Source organism: Dicentrarchus labrax, unplaced genomic scaffold, assembly GCF_905237075.1.
Source record: "Dicentrarchus labrax unplaced genomic scaffold, dlabrax2021, whole genome shotgun sequence".
Lineage (NCBI taxonomy): Eukaryota > Metazoa > Chordata > Actinopteri > Moronidae > Dicentrarchus > Dicentrarchus labrax.
The window spans coordinates 9,563,087-9,576,501 of NW_026136723.1; the positions used below are offsets into that span (position 1 = coordinate 9,563,087).

The following is a 13,415-nucleotide window of genomic DNA, read 5'->3' on the forward strand; positions in this document are numbered from 1 at the left end:
GGACTAAAGATGTAAGAGCATGTTTTGATATGATAAAGATGAACGCAGCACTGTTCATTCTGCTGCAGTTTCAAATCTGTAAGATGTAAGAAAAGCAGTCTGTTTCTATTTCTTTGTGGCAAAATACATATTACACATTTGTATCAGTTTATACATTATTATATCAGTATCAGGTGTTTCTCTTTTCTTTATGCTGTTTTCCAGTTCCTTTTAATTACGCTCCTTCAATGGAAATAATATCCCATTAAAACACCTTAATTACGATATTATTAAATAGAAACTGTAGGGTACTTTAGGGTAAAACCGGTAAAAGTTTTATAGTTAGTCGTATACGATGTGCTTGAGTGGAGTATTGCAGTAGAGGGCGCCATCTTGCGCCATCTTGCCTTTTGACACCGGAAGTACGTCACCTTCCTCTTCCGCCGCGGCTCCGGCGCCTGAAACACGAGTGTTCATCTTTTCTCTCTCTTTACGCGAGGCGCAGTGTAGAAACTGGACCGACTGGCAACACTTAGCCGAGGAAAATGGTTAGTATATTCCTCAGTGATAGTCTCCTAAGAGTTACATCTTAACCAGAACTGTGTTTATTCTATTGCTGAGACTGTTAGCTCCATCTTAGCGAGCATATCTAGCTAATGTTAGCTTAGCCTTCTAATGAGCTAACGTTAACAAACGTTAGCTGCATGATGTGGGTGACGCAAGAAGATTCACCGGCCCCTGGCAGCTGGTAGAGCTATCCAGATGTGCCTTTATGTAAAGATAAATAAGTAAAGCTAACGCTGATAGCTGGTTTGTTATCACAGACCACAGCCTCAATATGTTTCCCTATTAAAAACGCCATTACGCTTCATTGAGTGACCTGCTCGGGTGAAGACGTTGAGCTGCTGTTAGCTGGAGCAGCTGGAGCTCATTGATGTGCTGATGTACACTCCTCTCCACAGAAACCCATCCTGCTGCAGGGCCATGAGAGATCCATCACTCAAATCAAGTACAACAGAGAAGGAGACCTGCTCTTCTCTGTAGCTAAGGACACGGTGAGTTGACAGTTATTGAGATAGGCCCTGACCCCTGACCCCTGCCCTTATCATATTATCATATTATCCCACATGCAGTTTGCTTGCTGTTAACTTATTTGGGTTTGGTTTGGTATCTGTTCTGTCTCTGTAGGTAACCAACGTGTGGTACTCTGTCAATGGCGAGAGGCTCGGCACCTACAATGGACACACAGGAGCTGTGTGGTGTGTCGACTGTGACTGTATCCTTTCTCAGAAAGATCCCTTGTTTATGTGGTTTTATCTCACGCACGTGTAATGTATTGCATGAATACAGTGTCTGTAGCTGGTGCCTCCTTAACCTATCCTCCCTCAGGGGACACTAAAAACGTGTTGACAGGATCAGCAGACAACAGCTGTCGACTGTGGGACTGTGAGACCGGTGGGTAGAAACAAGCTGCACTGCAAGAGACTTTTTTTTTGGGCATAGATTTCAGTGTCTTAATGTGAAAATCCAAGCAGCAGTTTGACATACTATTACGACTATTACTACTACTACATCTGCTAAACCGCGTGACTCCGTCCCTCAGGTAAACAGCTGGCCCTGCTCAACACCAACTCCGCTGTCAGAACGTGCGGGTTCGACTTCAGTGGCAACATCATCATGTTCTCCACAGACAAGCAGATGGGTTACCAGTGCTACCTGAACTTCTTTGACCTGAGGGATCCACAGCAGATTGGTACGTACCACACAATGCACACATACTTCTTTTATTATGCTGCAGCTTATATTTGTATACCAGGAAGATGTTGACCTTTTTAAAACGTGCCAGCCACATCCAGTGTTTGTCTGAGGTTAATCTAAATGTGAGTAGAACTGCTGTTAGTAGTCAACTAATTAATCTCCACCCATTTTCACAATGATTAAATTAAAAACATTTCCAAATTCTCCGATTTAAGATTCTCAAATGTGAATATTTTCTGGTTTCTTTAGTCCTGTATGTCGTAAACTGAATATCTTTGGGTTGGGGGAAACTTTTCACCATTTTTCACCATTTTCTGAAACAAACAACTAATTGATTAATCAAGAAAACGATCGACCAATTAATCAATATTGATAATTGTTAGTTGCAGCCCTTAATTTGACATAATCCTTATTATACTTGTTAAACCATATACTATAAAGCAAGTAACTCGTATGTGGCTCTGTTTTGGAACATCAGAACAGATAGTTGGATATTTTTTATGCAACTTAATGTAAGTTGATTGAAAATCATTCTGTTATAAATGTTGAATGTGTTTTTTCTTTAAATGACAAAAGTGAAAACAGCAATATTCCTCTGCTGGAAATATGATGTACCTCTTTATCGTATTTAACACTTTCTGGGCCTGAGTATAATGAGTGACTCTGTCCCCCTTTCTGTGCAGAGGACAACCAGCCCTACCTGTCGATACCTTGCAGTGACCACAAGATTACCAGTGCTGTGTGGGGACCTCTGGGAGAGTTTGTTATTGCCGGCCATGAAAACGGAGAGTTCAACCAGTTCAGTGCCAAGGTTAGACACATACTGTCTGTCTGGGAACATATGGGAATGTGATCAACTGTGTTCATGTGGTACTGGCTGCAGGGTTTAATACTAGTAAACAAATCTGATATTGGTTATGGAGCCCAAAATAATAAATGTACTAGAATGGGAAATGCCTTCTTAGTTTGCCAGCAAAGTCTGTCACCCGATGTGGGTTTTTTAATGGCTGATGCTGAAATTGAGAGAGCAGGGCAGCTAAAGGCCGATATCAAAACAAAAAAAAAGTCAAGAGTAATTCCATTATTCCATACACATTACAATCTAATATATGAGAGTTATAGTACATGGCTCAGAAGTAACTTTTTGTCCACCATCCCTAAACCTTCAAGCGGGCGCGCTGACATCATTCCACAGCAGCCACACTGACAGGATCGGCTGCTGATGAAGCAGAGGCATCGGCCAATGCCAGTTATCTTAATATGCCAGACAGTGGGCTTATAAAAATTATATTGCAGTGATTAAGTATATAAAGCATATAAATGTGAGCTTTCAGACAAAGATATCCAGCAGCTTGGCTTTTAATTTCAGTATCTTTAAAGTTGAATGTTCCTGTTTTATTTATGGACAGTCTGGAGATATCCTGAAGAAAGCCAAGGAGCACACCAAGCAGATCAATGACATCCAGACTTCAGTGGATCTCACAATGTTCATCAGTGCCTCCAAGGACAACTCGGCCAAGGTAAGACCCTGGTCTACTCCCCTGGCCCTTTGACATGGTCACAACTAGACAGCTTGGTACTTAAGTTGTATAAAACTATTTGGCATGTGTATATATAATCTTTGTTACTGGTGATCAGATTTTATCTTGCCCTGCCCACTGTTTTGATATCACGCTGTTACTGACTGTTGGGTGTGTTATGTGCTTCCTCTCAGCTGTTTGACTGCGCTTCTATGGATCACATCAAGACTTTCAAGACAGAGAGACCCGTGAACTCCGCTGCCATCTCCCCCATTATGGACCATGTAAGTGAAGGCTCGCACAGTAATGTCCTTTCTGAAAAACAAGTATCTTATGACCATGTACAAATGTTTTCCAGTGAGGGCTATTTAAGGCTGATCAATTATTTGAAATATTATTGAAATTGCAGTATGGCCAAGAAGTGGTAAAGTGGTGTGAAAAAACAGCATTATAATGAAATAATGTAGTTCTGTAGAACAAATTTTGTTCTCCAGATTTAAGAAAACATGTTTGTTTGGTATGGACACATTTCACATCATGACTTTGACCTTTTTTCCCCAGTGAAAATTAAATTTGTGATCCAAAAATGAACATTTATACACACCAATAATAATCACAATACGATGCTTTTACCATATCATGCAGCCCTAGAGATTTGTCGAAGGCAAACCATTTCATCACTAACGTTTGACATGTGTGTATGGTGTGTGTCGGATTCAGGTGGTGATGGGAGGTGGACAGGAAGCCATGGAGGTCACCACTACCTCCACCAGGATTGGAAAGTTTGAGGCCAGGTGAGGAAAAAGTGTGGCTGAGGTTGATTAGCGGTCAGGAAAGAACCCCCCCACCCACATTAAGATCAACTTGATAGTAAAAGCCAGCTTCAGGGTGCTTGATCCCACTCCACTATACTGTATGTCGTTTGTGACTTTCAGCATTAACCTTTCTGCTCTATCCTCAGGTTCTTCCACGCTGCCTACGAAGAGGAGTTTGGCAGGGTCAAAGGTCATTTTGGCCCAATTAACTGTGTGGCATTCCACCCCGATGGCAAGAGGTAAGAGACAGACATACTTGGAAAGACACTGCCCTAAAATGTAAAGCAGTCTGGTCAAACCTTGTTTGCATGTATCACTGCTAACATGTTTGCTGTCCTGTGCTCATTGTTTACAGTTACAGCAGTGGAGGAGAGGACGGATACACAAGGATTCATTACTTTGACCCACAGTACTTTGACTTTGAACTGGAGGCATAAACAGTCAGGCTCTTCAACCCCACAGCTTCAACTAACATTGCGCTCAGTCAAGTCTGGAAGAAGGAATAACGGACTAAAGTGCATTTACAGCCTTCTTCCCTTCATCTCAACTGATCTGAAGTCGGTGTACAGGTCAAAGTTAGAGAGGTTGAGAATAAATTTGATCTGTATACTCAGATTACTTTAAATAAAGGGAAAGAGGTCAGAAGAGGCGACTGCAAGAGTGTGGTGTTTTTTTTAAGTCATTTTTCTAACATCACTCGCAAACTGTTGGTGGGATCAGAAGCAATTTTTGTACCCTGGATCTGCAAAGCTATCACGACTGGACTTTAAAACCCACACTCCCTGATTCCTGAATTTATTTAATCTGATTCTACAATAAGTAGGATTTGAGTTATTTCTAATTTCTGTTGTAAGCCATTCCACAAGTCATCATAAAACTACTTAATTCAAGTTGAGTCTGTGTGATCCCTGCAACTGTCAATCATTCATTCTTATTACATTCTTACCAAAAATAAAACAAGGCTTATACAATGTAATGCTATCTACAATTAATTTATTTATATATATATATATATATATATATATATATATATATATATATATATATATATATATATATATATATATATATATATATATAGGACTGATAATGACTAATAATGCAATTCAATACCAAACCAGCCCTATGGGAACACCTGTTAAGATTGTCAACATATTTAACAAATGGAATATTATCGTGTTTCAGTTTTTCTATTGGTGTTTAAACAATGAACCCAGGAGGAGAAATGTAAATCAGTTTTCTTTATTTTTTATAACAAAGTTATGATAATGCACATTTCACAAGGATAGAACTCCAAACAACCACATGTAAAGGGCCATTTACCAGCTCACTCCACCTTTATGTATAATGGTACAAAATATGTAAAACAAGTCATTCACTTCCCAACATCAGCCTCTAGAGAGGTCCTCACCCATTCACACTTCAACATACAAACAATGCAGGAAGAAAAATAAAAAACACTGACCAGATATCCATAATGGCTAAAGGGGACTGTGTTTTCATGATTTAAAATAACTTACTGAGCATCGGGGACTTAAATATGTACATGCTAAAGGCGAGATCATTCTAAACATGCATTCACTGGTAAATTAACACAGCAAGCCAAACAACAGTTTGCCAAATGCTGGTTATTCTAGCTGTATCATAAATAGATGTTTAAAAACTAACAGAAAAGCCTTTTTTACATGTGAGTACTAGACTTAGAAATCATCTACGTCTCTGCAGGTATTTTACCGTGAGCCCCACAAAATGGTTTAAATCTGAAACGCCATGGTAGGAACAGTAACAGCTTGGTTTTCTTCACATTAAAGCAGATCTGGTTCACACAACAGCTGAGAAGGGTTTATGGCATTTGTTTTTATACGAAGCTCCAGTTGGGTTGGGTGAGGTTTACACTTTGTGCAACATCCAATCAACTGGAGCTTCGCTGAGCTTGGAAACAAATGCAAACAATACAGTGTAAGCCAGGTTTGCTCATAAGAACACATAATAAAACAGGAATACAAAAAGGGTCCCATCTTCACAGCAGGAGACTTCAGTGGGGCTTAAGGACATCAGTACAACATCCATTTCTCCTCGTGCCAAGCTTCAAGTCGTCTTCACCTCTTCTTTTGGTCTAAAACAGTAAAAAAAAAAAACAGTCGGGTCAGTCTTTGTGTAACAACTTTGGCAATGAGTGTTTTCACATTCATTCCACCCAAAATACACAATGCATATTTACTGCTTGCCTAAAAGGACCATTGTGTAGGATTTTGTGACATATAGCGGTCAAGTTTTCCACCAGGCATGGCATTCCAGAAGCATCTCTCTGCTCTGTTCCGCAGAATACGCGGTTGGAAACGCATTTTTTGACGGAAGACGCTTCAGAGCACTAAAAGAGGTTTTTCTTGATTAATGATTCATTTTAATATTACAATATATGAGTGTTTAGAAAGTTGTATACCACAATATCGTACATCGCTCTGAAAGTGGATGACATCATTTTTCGCAACGAAAATGCAGGGATTATGAAATCATGCAAGCCCCGCATATTTTGCGTGGAAATCGGCAATTTATGTGGCAAAAGTGCGGTGTATTTGAAAAAATGCGCCCCCCGCATAAATATGCAGACTTTGGCTGATTATGCATTGAATTATGCGATCGCATAATCGCGTTATTCTGGAGGGACTGATTATTATAGTTAATCTTAATGTAGACCCTTGACTATCCACAGGTTTTTACTATATGGAGGTTTTATACTCTATACTAGAATATTAAGTTGCAGGTCTTACCCTGATGTGTCCATCTTTTCTTCCTCCTTCTCTTCCTCTTTCACTTCTAGGGGGCAAAAGAAACCAGTGATTATTACAATGTTTGTCCATCTACATATACAAATTGGACTTGCGAGTTAAGTCTTACCCTTCTTGTCCTCTCCTTCCTTCTCTTCTTCCTTCTTCACCCGTTTTGCCTTCTTGTGGTTGGCTGCATTCCTGCGGCCTCCTCCCTGCCCCTCCGCCTCATCCTCAGAGTCAGAAAACTCTTCCTCACAGGCTATCCTCTTGTCGTGGGCCCGGACTGAAACACAGAACACACACACCGTCCACAAATAGTCATTAATAGCCCTAGTTTATGTGCCTGATCATTTCCTACAATCCCATCTAAATCTGTGGCTGCAGAAATCTCTTACTGGATACGCGTTTGTCGGGGTCCTCCTCATCCTCGTCTCCGCTGTCCGGGTGGGGAGCATCCTCGGGGATCGCCTGCATCTGGACACCAGGGGCGTGTGGCAGCATCCGGAGGTTTTCAAACAGACGCTGCTTAATCTTCTCCAGGTACTCGTTGGTGTTCTGGTTCGTCATGTTGGACGGGCTGATGTGCAGCTTGAAGTCGGGCCCGAAGTACTCGAAGTAATCGTTGTAGGGCAGCTCGTTGGGGATGGAGCAGTCCAAGGCCACGGCCGTCTCGTAGGTCCAGCAGCGGGCCACGTTGCGAATGGTGTAGCCTCCGCCACCCAGCATCAGCAGGGGCAGGTTGAAACTCTTGATGTACTCCACACATTTGGCGTGGCCTTGAAGAACGCACACATTAAACACGTTCAATTCAGTGCTACAGTACTGAAGGACTTTTGGGTATCGTCTTTGGGAAGTGAAATGTGTTCATACCTTTGATGGTGAGGTTGAAGCAGCCCAGTCTGTCTCCAGAAAGAGAATCAGCTCCACACTGGAGTACAACAGCGCTCGGCTGGTACATCTCCATGACTTTAGCCATGATCTAAAACACACACAAACACACACATTAACAACCACGCTCACACAAACAATCTGGTTGTGGTGATTACGTAGTACCCAAATAAAAGCAGACTTACAGGTTTGAAGATGGCTTCGTAAGACTCATCGTCAATGCCGTCTCTAAGTGGGTAATTTACTGCATAGTACTTGCCCTTTCCAGCTCCGATGTCCTGCAAAACATTAGATACTGTTTAACTACTGCCCCCATACACACAACATACACTGATGATCTTAGAAGGAAAGTGAGAGCAAACTAACCCTCAGGTCTCCGGTGCCGGGGAAGTATTCCCCGTACTTGTGGAAAGAGACAGTCATGACTCTGTCTGTGGTGTAGAAGGCCTCCTCCACTCCGTCACCGTGGTGGATGTCAATGTCTATGTATAATACCCTCTGGTGGTACCTAGAGAGGAGAGAGAATTCAGTTAATGACATCTTAAGAGGCAACCAAAATGTGTGACAACTATAGTACGTTATGCATTTATTAAAACCAAAAAGCCTAAGGACTGTACGAAGCGAGAGCAATAGGACGCTGACTGCAGTTCACATAGCAGCCACGAGTGTCACTAAGACCAACTGTTTTCTGAAAGCTAGATAAACAACCTTTAAAAAGGAATAAACGCTGCAAGAAAAGGACGATGGCAGCAATCTAGCGTTTGGCACAGAAAGAGGAACTGGGTCATGTGCATTACACATAAAGCTCCATGGCAGGTGTAGATGTAATTCGACTTATCCGTATCTAAAATATAATGCCAGATTTCCTTGTGCGCCCAAAAGAAGTGAAAGCTGACAGAAGTGGTGAAGAAGCAGGATGGTTAAACAGAGAGAGAAGGCAGCTACTTACTTGAGCAGTTCGAGGATGGCCAGGACGATGTCGTTGACGTAGCAGAAACCAGAGGCCTCGGACTTCTTGGCGTGGTGGAGTCCGCCGGCCCAGTTGATGGCGATGTCTGTCTGCTGTTTGTTCAGCTTCAATGCCCCAGCTAGAGGAAAGACGAACAGAGTAAAATTACAATACGGGTTTAATGGACGTTGGGCTTTTGACCTGAGGTCATTTATAAATGTTTAGATATAAATATTAGTATTGTTTACTACAGTTTCATACACTCTTCTATGATATAACTGAAGGATTATGGGAAGTGCGACTGGAATAACATACCGACAGATCCACCCGTTGAGAGCTGGCAGAACTCAAAAAGACCATCAAACACCGGACAATCCTCTCCGACGTTGACTGTGAGAAAAGGAAGAAAAAGAAAATATTTAACACATGTGGACAGGAAGAATAATTTAGCCTCCACTGGAAGATGGCGGATACTCACATCTCTGCATCTGTTTGCTATACTCAGACATGTTGTCTGGTCGGATGGACCTCAGGAACTTAATGTAGTCATCACTGTGGTATTTTGTCATCTCTTCACCACTGGCTTTGTGTGGTCTCTGGAAACAGACAGGAAGGTCATGAGGAAGAAAGTCACAAAAGACACTTTTCAGTCTGAACACAGCTTAACTGTTATCCTTACTGTCTTGGACTGGCAGGTTTCATCCACTTACATATGTAAAGGCTATCTGAATATTCTAACACCGATTCATTTAAATGTTTGCTGGTCAGGTCGAGCCAACCAAATATGAAAAATAGTTCTATGACAGTCAGAAATGAACAAACAGCCAACGCTTTGAATTTATGTTCATTTGTAATTACATTGCATTATTATAAGACTGTACTTATTAGACCCCAAATTGAGCTGTATCACATACAGACTTTTCTGTATTGAATGATTCACGGTGAATATGTGTACCATTACTAATTACTAACCAATAACTACCATGTCCGTTACCGTTGCCAATTAAGTGGTTATTTTGAAAGTTGTAGGGCACACTGATCACAGTCCAGTGGATCAGTTTAAGACTCTCTTATGGTGTAATTTTCTCTTGAGGAAGCATAATGACACATGGACATATGGATCGGTGTGAGGTGTTTGTGCGGAGTGATACAACTCACATAGATCTCCATTTTTCTGTACAGTCCATAGTTGAGAAGGAGGTTGTGTGTCATGCGGATCCTGTGGGGTTTCATGGGATGACCCTGGCCATAGTAGTAGTTCCCCACATCCCCTTGGAAAGAAAAGATTTTGAATAAGTTTCCACAATGCCTTTTGGCGCTCCTGCGCGAAGACAGTCCACAGTGGACACTAACATGACCTGATAGTTAAATGTGACAAATAAAAAAGGAGACGATCAATTTGCCAGGACTGTATCTTTATTTATTATATGCTACCTGACCTATATGTTCGACAGCTATATTACATTAAAGACATACAAAAAACCCGACAAAAAAACACATTTAATAAAAGCGTTTACTCGCCCAACTTGTACTTTCACTTTCATATGAAGCATTTTTTTTAAGTATGTAACGTTATACATAACAGAAAAGTGTAAAGCTATATAATTAAACGTCACTTGTTTGCAGGAGGATTTATCGATAAATAATCCCACTGGTAAAGGATGCACGGTTCCCACTACTCGGAAGTTGTTATCAAGTTGGGGGAAACACTGGTGTATTAGCGCCGGCTAGCTTCATGCTCCTTTATGTTCCCAGAAAGAGCCCGTTAGAACCTCCCCGGCACAAAGCCCCATTCAATCAAATGTCTTCATAAAACAATGGGATGTGTCTGGTTATTTGAAACCTTCAAATTGAGATGAACACTGGATGATATAATGCATGCAGGTTCAAGCTAACGGCTAGCTAAGCATACCATATAGCTAACACAGGCTAGGCTAGTTAGCCAATCGAGCGAGCTAGCGTTAGCACGCTACACCGGCTAGCTAGCTAGCTAGCTAGCATGGTGCTGCTTTAATAAAATACATGTAACATTTCCTGAAGCTCCGCGCGCCCTGAGGGCCCCTTCAACCACTGCGAAACGGGGGTGCACAGGTTGGATATTTACCGTCATAGTAATAGCAAACTTTTTTCTTTGTTCCTTGAGACAGCGCCATTTTACACCAATTCAACACTGTTTCGTGCCCACCGGTTCCTCTCTTGCTACAGGGAGCTCGCGTTGAGCTCTCCTCGACCAATCACAGAAGCTCCACCGCCCGACTGGGAGGCGCCGGTAATACAAACCAAGGACCGCCGAGGCTGCAGCTACTACCAGACAGTGTCTAGACAGGTGTTGCTAGGTGAGTGAAATAGCTGCAGGTAATTCTGTAATGTCCACAAACTGATCTCCAGATATTCAGACAGTCAGTTTGAGTTTTGATCTGCTGGGAGGTAACAAAGGTTCAGTGACTGTGCTGGAGAAGGACAGTCCAGTGGGGTTAGAGATGTATAGGGACATGGGTATTAAACTTCTATATACTGTCAATGGTACAAAAGCAAGGTTCTTAGAAGACCCCACTTCCACTGCTTGTGAATCCTGCAGGGCCATCCTGTTATTCTCCTCTGCTACCACATCAGTAACACCACCATTTTATTAATTAACCTTTTTATTTTATTTATTCATTTTATTATTGATTTAGTGATCAGTAGCCTGCCTCAGTTTACATTTTGTCATGCCTTAAATAAATATCTTATGTCATAAACCTTTATGTCAGCCTTAAAAGGTTAATATGGTCGGTTTGGATGGGTTTCCTTGCCACTTGTTATATATTCTCTCACTCTTTATATTATATTAGTATATAGTGGCTCCTTTTCATTGTCTCTATTTTTTTAATCTTTTTATCTTTATTTGTATTGTGATATTCTGATTCTGATATATTATATATTTCTCAAAATATAACTTATAATAACTGCAACATAACAACAAGAAGCCATGTCCACTTCAGGTGTAGACCTTTAAAAGCAGAAAATACCACATTTTTTCTCAGTGTGTTTTTTTGACAAAATATTTCTACATTAATGATCTCATTAGTTTATTTGACAGGGAAACATTTCATCATTTGTCCCTGGCCAGATGTATCTAATCTAGGTAATGTAATTCATTAGCTTCTTAAAAAGTACTGGAACAGATTGGGAAACAGGACAATAGGCAATCAGCTTCATGGCATTCCACGTAAAGGCCAGCAGGTGTCAGTGTAAGCTCACTTGTGTTTGACTGTAGTCTCCAAATCTCTGCAGACCCTGTTACTGCTGAACGAGAAATGCTGCACCCCTGAGCTGATCAGTCACAGAATCTCATGTATAGTATGCAGTGCAAACAAAACAACGATGTATGGAGTAAACAGCACTGGAAATGTTAACCCCTTGTGGAGCAGCCATTAATTATTTACAGCTTACTGTACCTGCTGCCAGCGCACGGTGTAAAGACGTGCAGAAGATTTACACCATTTACATATGAGTCCTTGTGATTTCACTTGGTATTTAAAGACTCTTATTATAAAATAAAAGTGCTGATTGGTTAACTAACCGACTGCTCCGAGAGGCAGAAAGCTGTATCAACATGGAGCTGCAGCTTTGTTTAAATAATTCATAAATGTTTGAAGGCTGGGTCCAAATGTAGCTTTGATCTCAACTCCATCATTTCACCATGTGAACTAGGTCAGTTCAGCCGGAGCAGGACTGCTGTGTTCAGCTCGCCACGTTCAGGAGAACACTCGCCTTTTTCCGATGGGAGGAATACTGTAGATGTGAAGGCTGAAGGAGGGGGTAGCAGAGGTAATGGTGCTGATCTCAGGGCCATAAGACTAATAGAGGGCCAGGGGCCATTGAAGCCAACATGACAGTGGTGGTGTGTTCAATTACCGCCTAACCAATCAGCTACAAACATGCAGGCGTTTCATAGAGAATCACAGAATGAGACAAGTGTAGGGAGTGTCACATGGAATCATTTGACACATAATCTCAAGTCAGTTAAAATACTGGGCTTTTGCCTTTATAGTCGTTGGTGGATCATTGTTTTTGTTGCAAATTTTCTGTCCTCTTTTAGTACGGCTGAACAGTTAATCTAAATTTGATCAAAATTGCAATATGATCAAGTGCAATAACCAAATAGCGAGTGCTACAATAGTCCTGAGTGTTGTAGTGCTGCAGAGATCCTCTGTCCTACAAGTTGTGTTCTCCAGATGTAAGAAGAACATGTTTGTTTGTTACAGACTACAACAAATGTCACATCATAATGATTTTAATTGTTTTTTCAGTGAAAATGGGAATTGTGATGCACAAAAAATAATTCCCACTAATCGTGAATCATATCATAATTGTAATATCTGTCAAAATAATATGTAATATGATTTATTTATTTTACCATTTCAAAGCAGGACCAAAGTGAGTGTCAATCCAACAAGAGCTACTAATTACATGTATGAGTGGAATAAAACTTGATTTATATTATTGGTTTCAAAGTTTAGCCTATTCCAATTTGCTGGCTTACAATTGGTATCAGTAAAGCATTAATGCATTTTATTATCCCCACTGTAATATACAGGTGTCCTACCATGTACTGTAGCCAGCTGGGGGTCAATTATTTGCTAATGTCAGATCTCTTGTTAAGATGACGGGCATATATTAAAGCAAAACTATGTAACTTGTGCTGAATAACAGCTACCATTATGCGATAGCAGTAAATGTTCAAATGTAGTGT

At 41.0% G+C, this 13,415-nt stretch overlaps 2 protein-coding genes across 2 annotated transcripts; one reads left to right on the forward strand and one right to left on the reverse strand.

Annotated features, from left to right (window-relative positions):
• Positions 1-377: 377 nt before the first annotated feature.
• Positions 378-4,962, forward strand: eif3i (eukaryotic translation initiation factor 3, subunit I). Its single transcript, XM_051390053.1, has 11 exons — positions 378-527; positions 942-1,034; positions 1,168-1,255; positions 1,369-1,434; positions 1,583-1,732; positions 2,421-2,548; positions 3,147-3,257; positions 3,452-3,541; positions 3,978-4,051; positions 4,219-4,311; positions 4,428-4,962. The coding sequence occupies exons 1-11, from the start codon at positions 525-527 to the stop codon at positions 4,507-4,509; spliced, it is 978 nt and encodes a 325-aa protein (XP_051246013.1). The 5' UTR covers positions 378-524; the 3' UTR covers positions 4,510-4,962.
• A 336-nt stretch (positions 4,963-5,298) lies between these two features.
• hdac1 (histone deacetylase 1) lies at positions 5,299-10,925 on the reverse strand. The gene is made up of 12 exons (XM_051390052.1): positions 10,785-10,925; positions 9,839-9,951; positions 9,159-9,276; positions 8,996-9,070; positions 8,681-8,819; positions 8,098-8,239; positions 7,917-8,009; positions 7,714-7,822; positions 7,239-7,619; positions 6,971-7,126; positions 6,844-6,889; positions 5,299-6,188 (listed from the first exon to the last, which is right to left on the reverse strand). Exons 1-12 carry the CDS (start codon positions 10,831-10,833, stop codon positions 6,161-6,163), a joined length of 1,449 nt encoding a protein of 482 aa, XP_051246012.1. The 5' UTR covers positions 10,834-10,925; the 3' UTR covers positions 5,299-6,160.
• Positions 10,926-13,415: the final 2,490 nt, after the last annotated feature.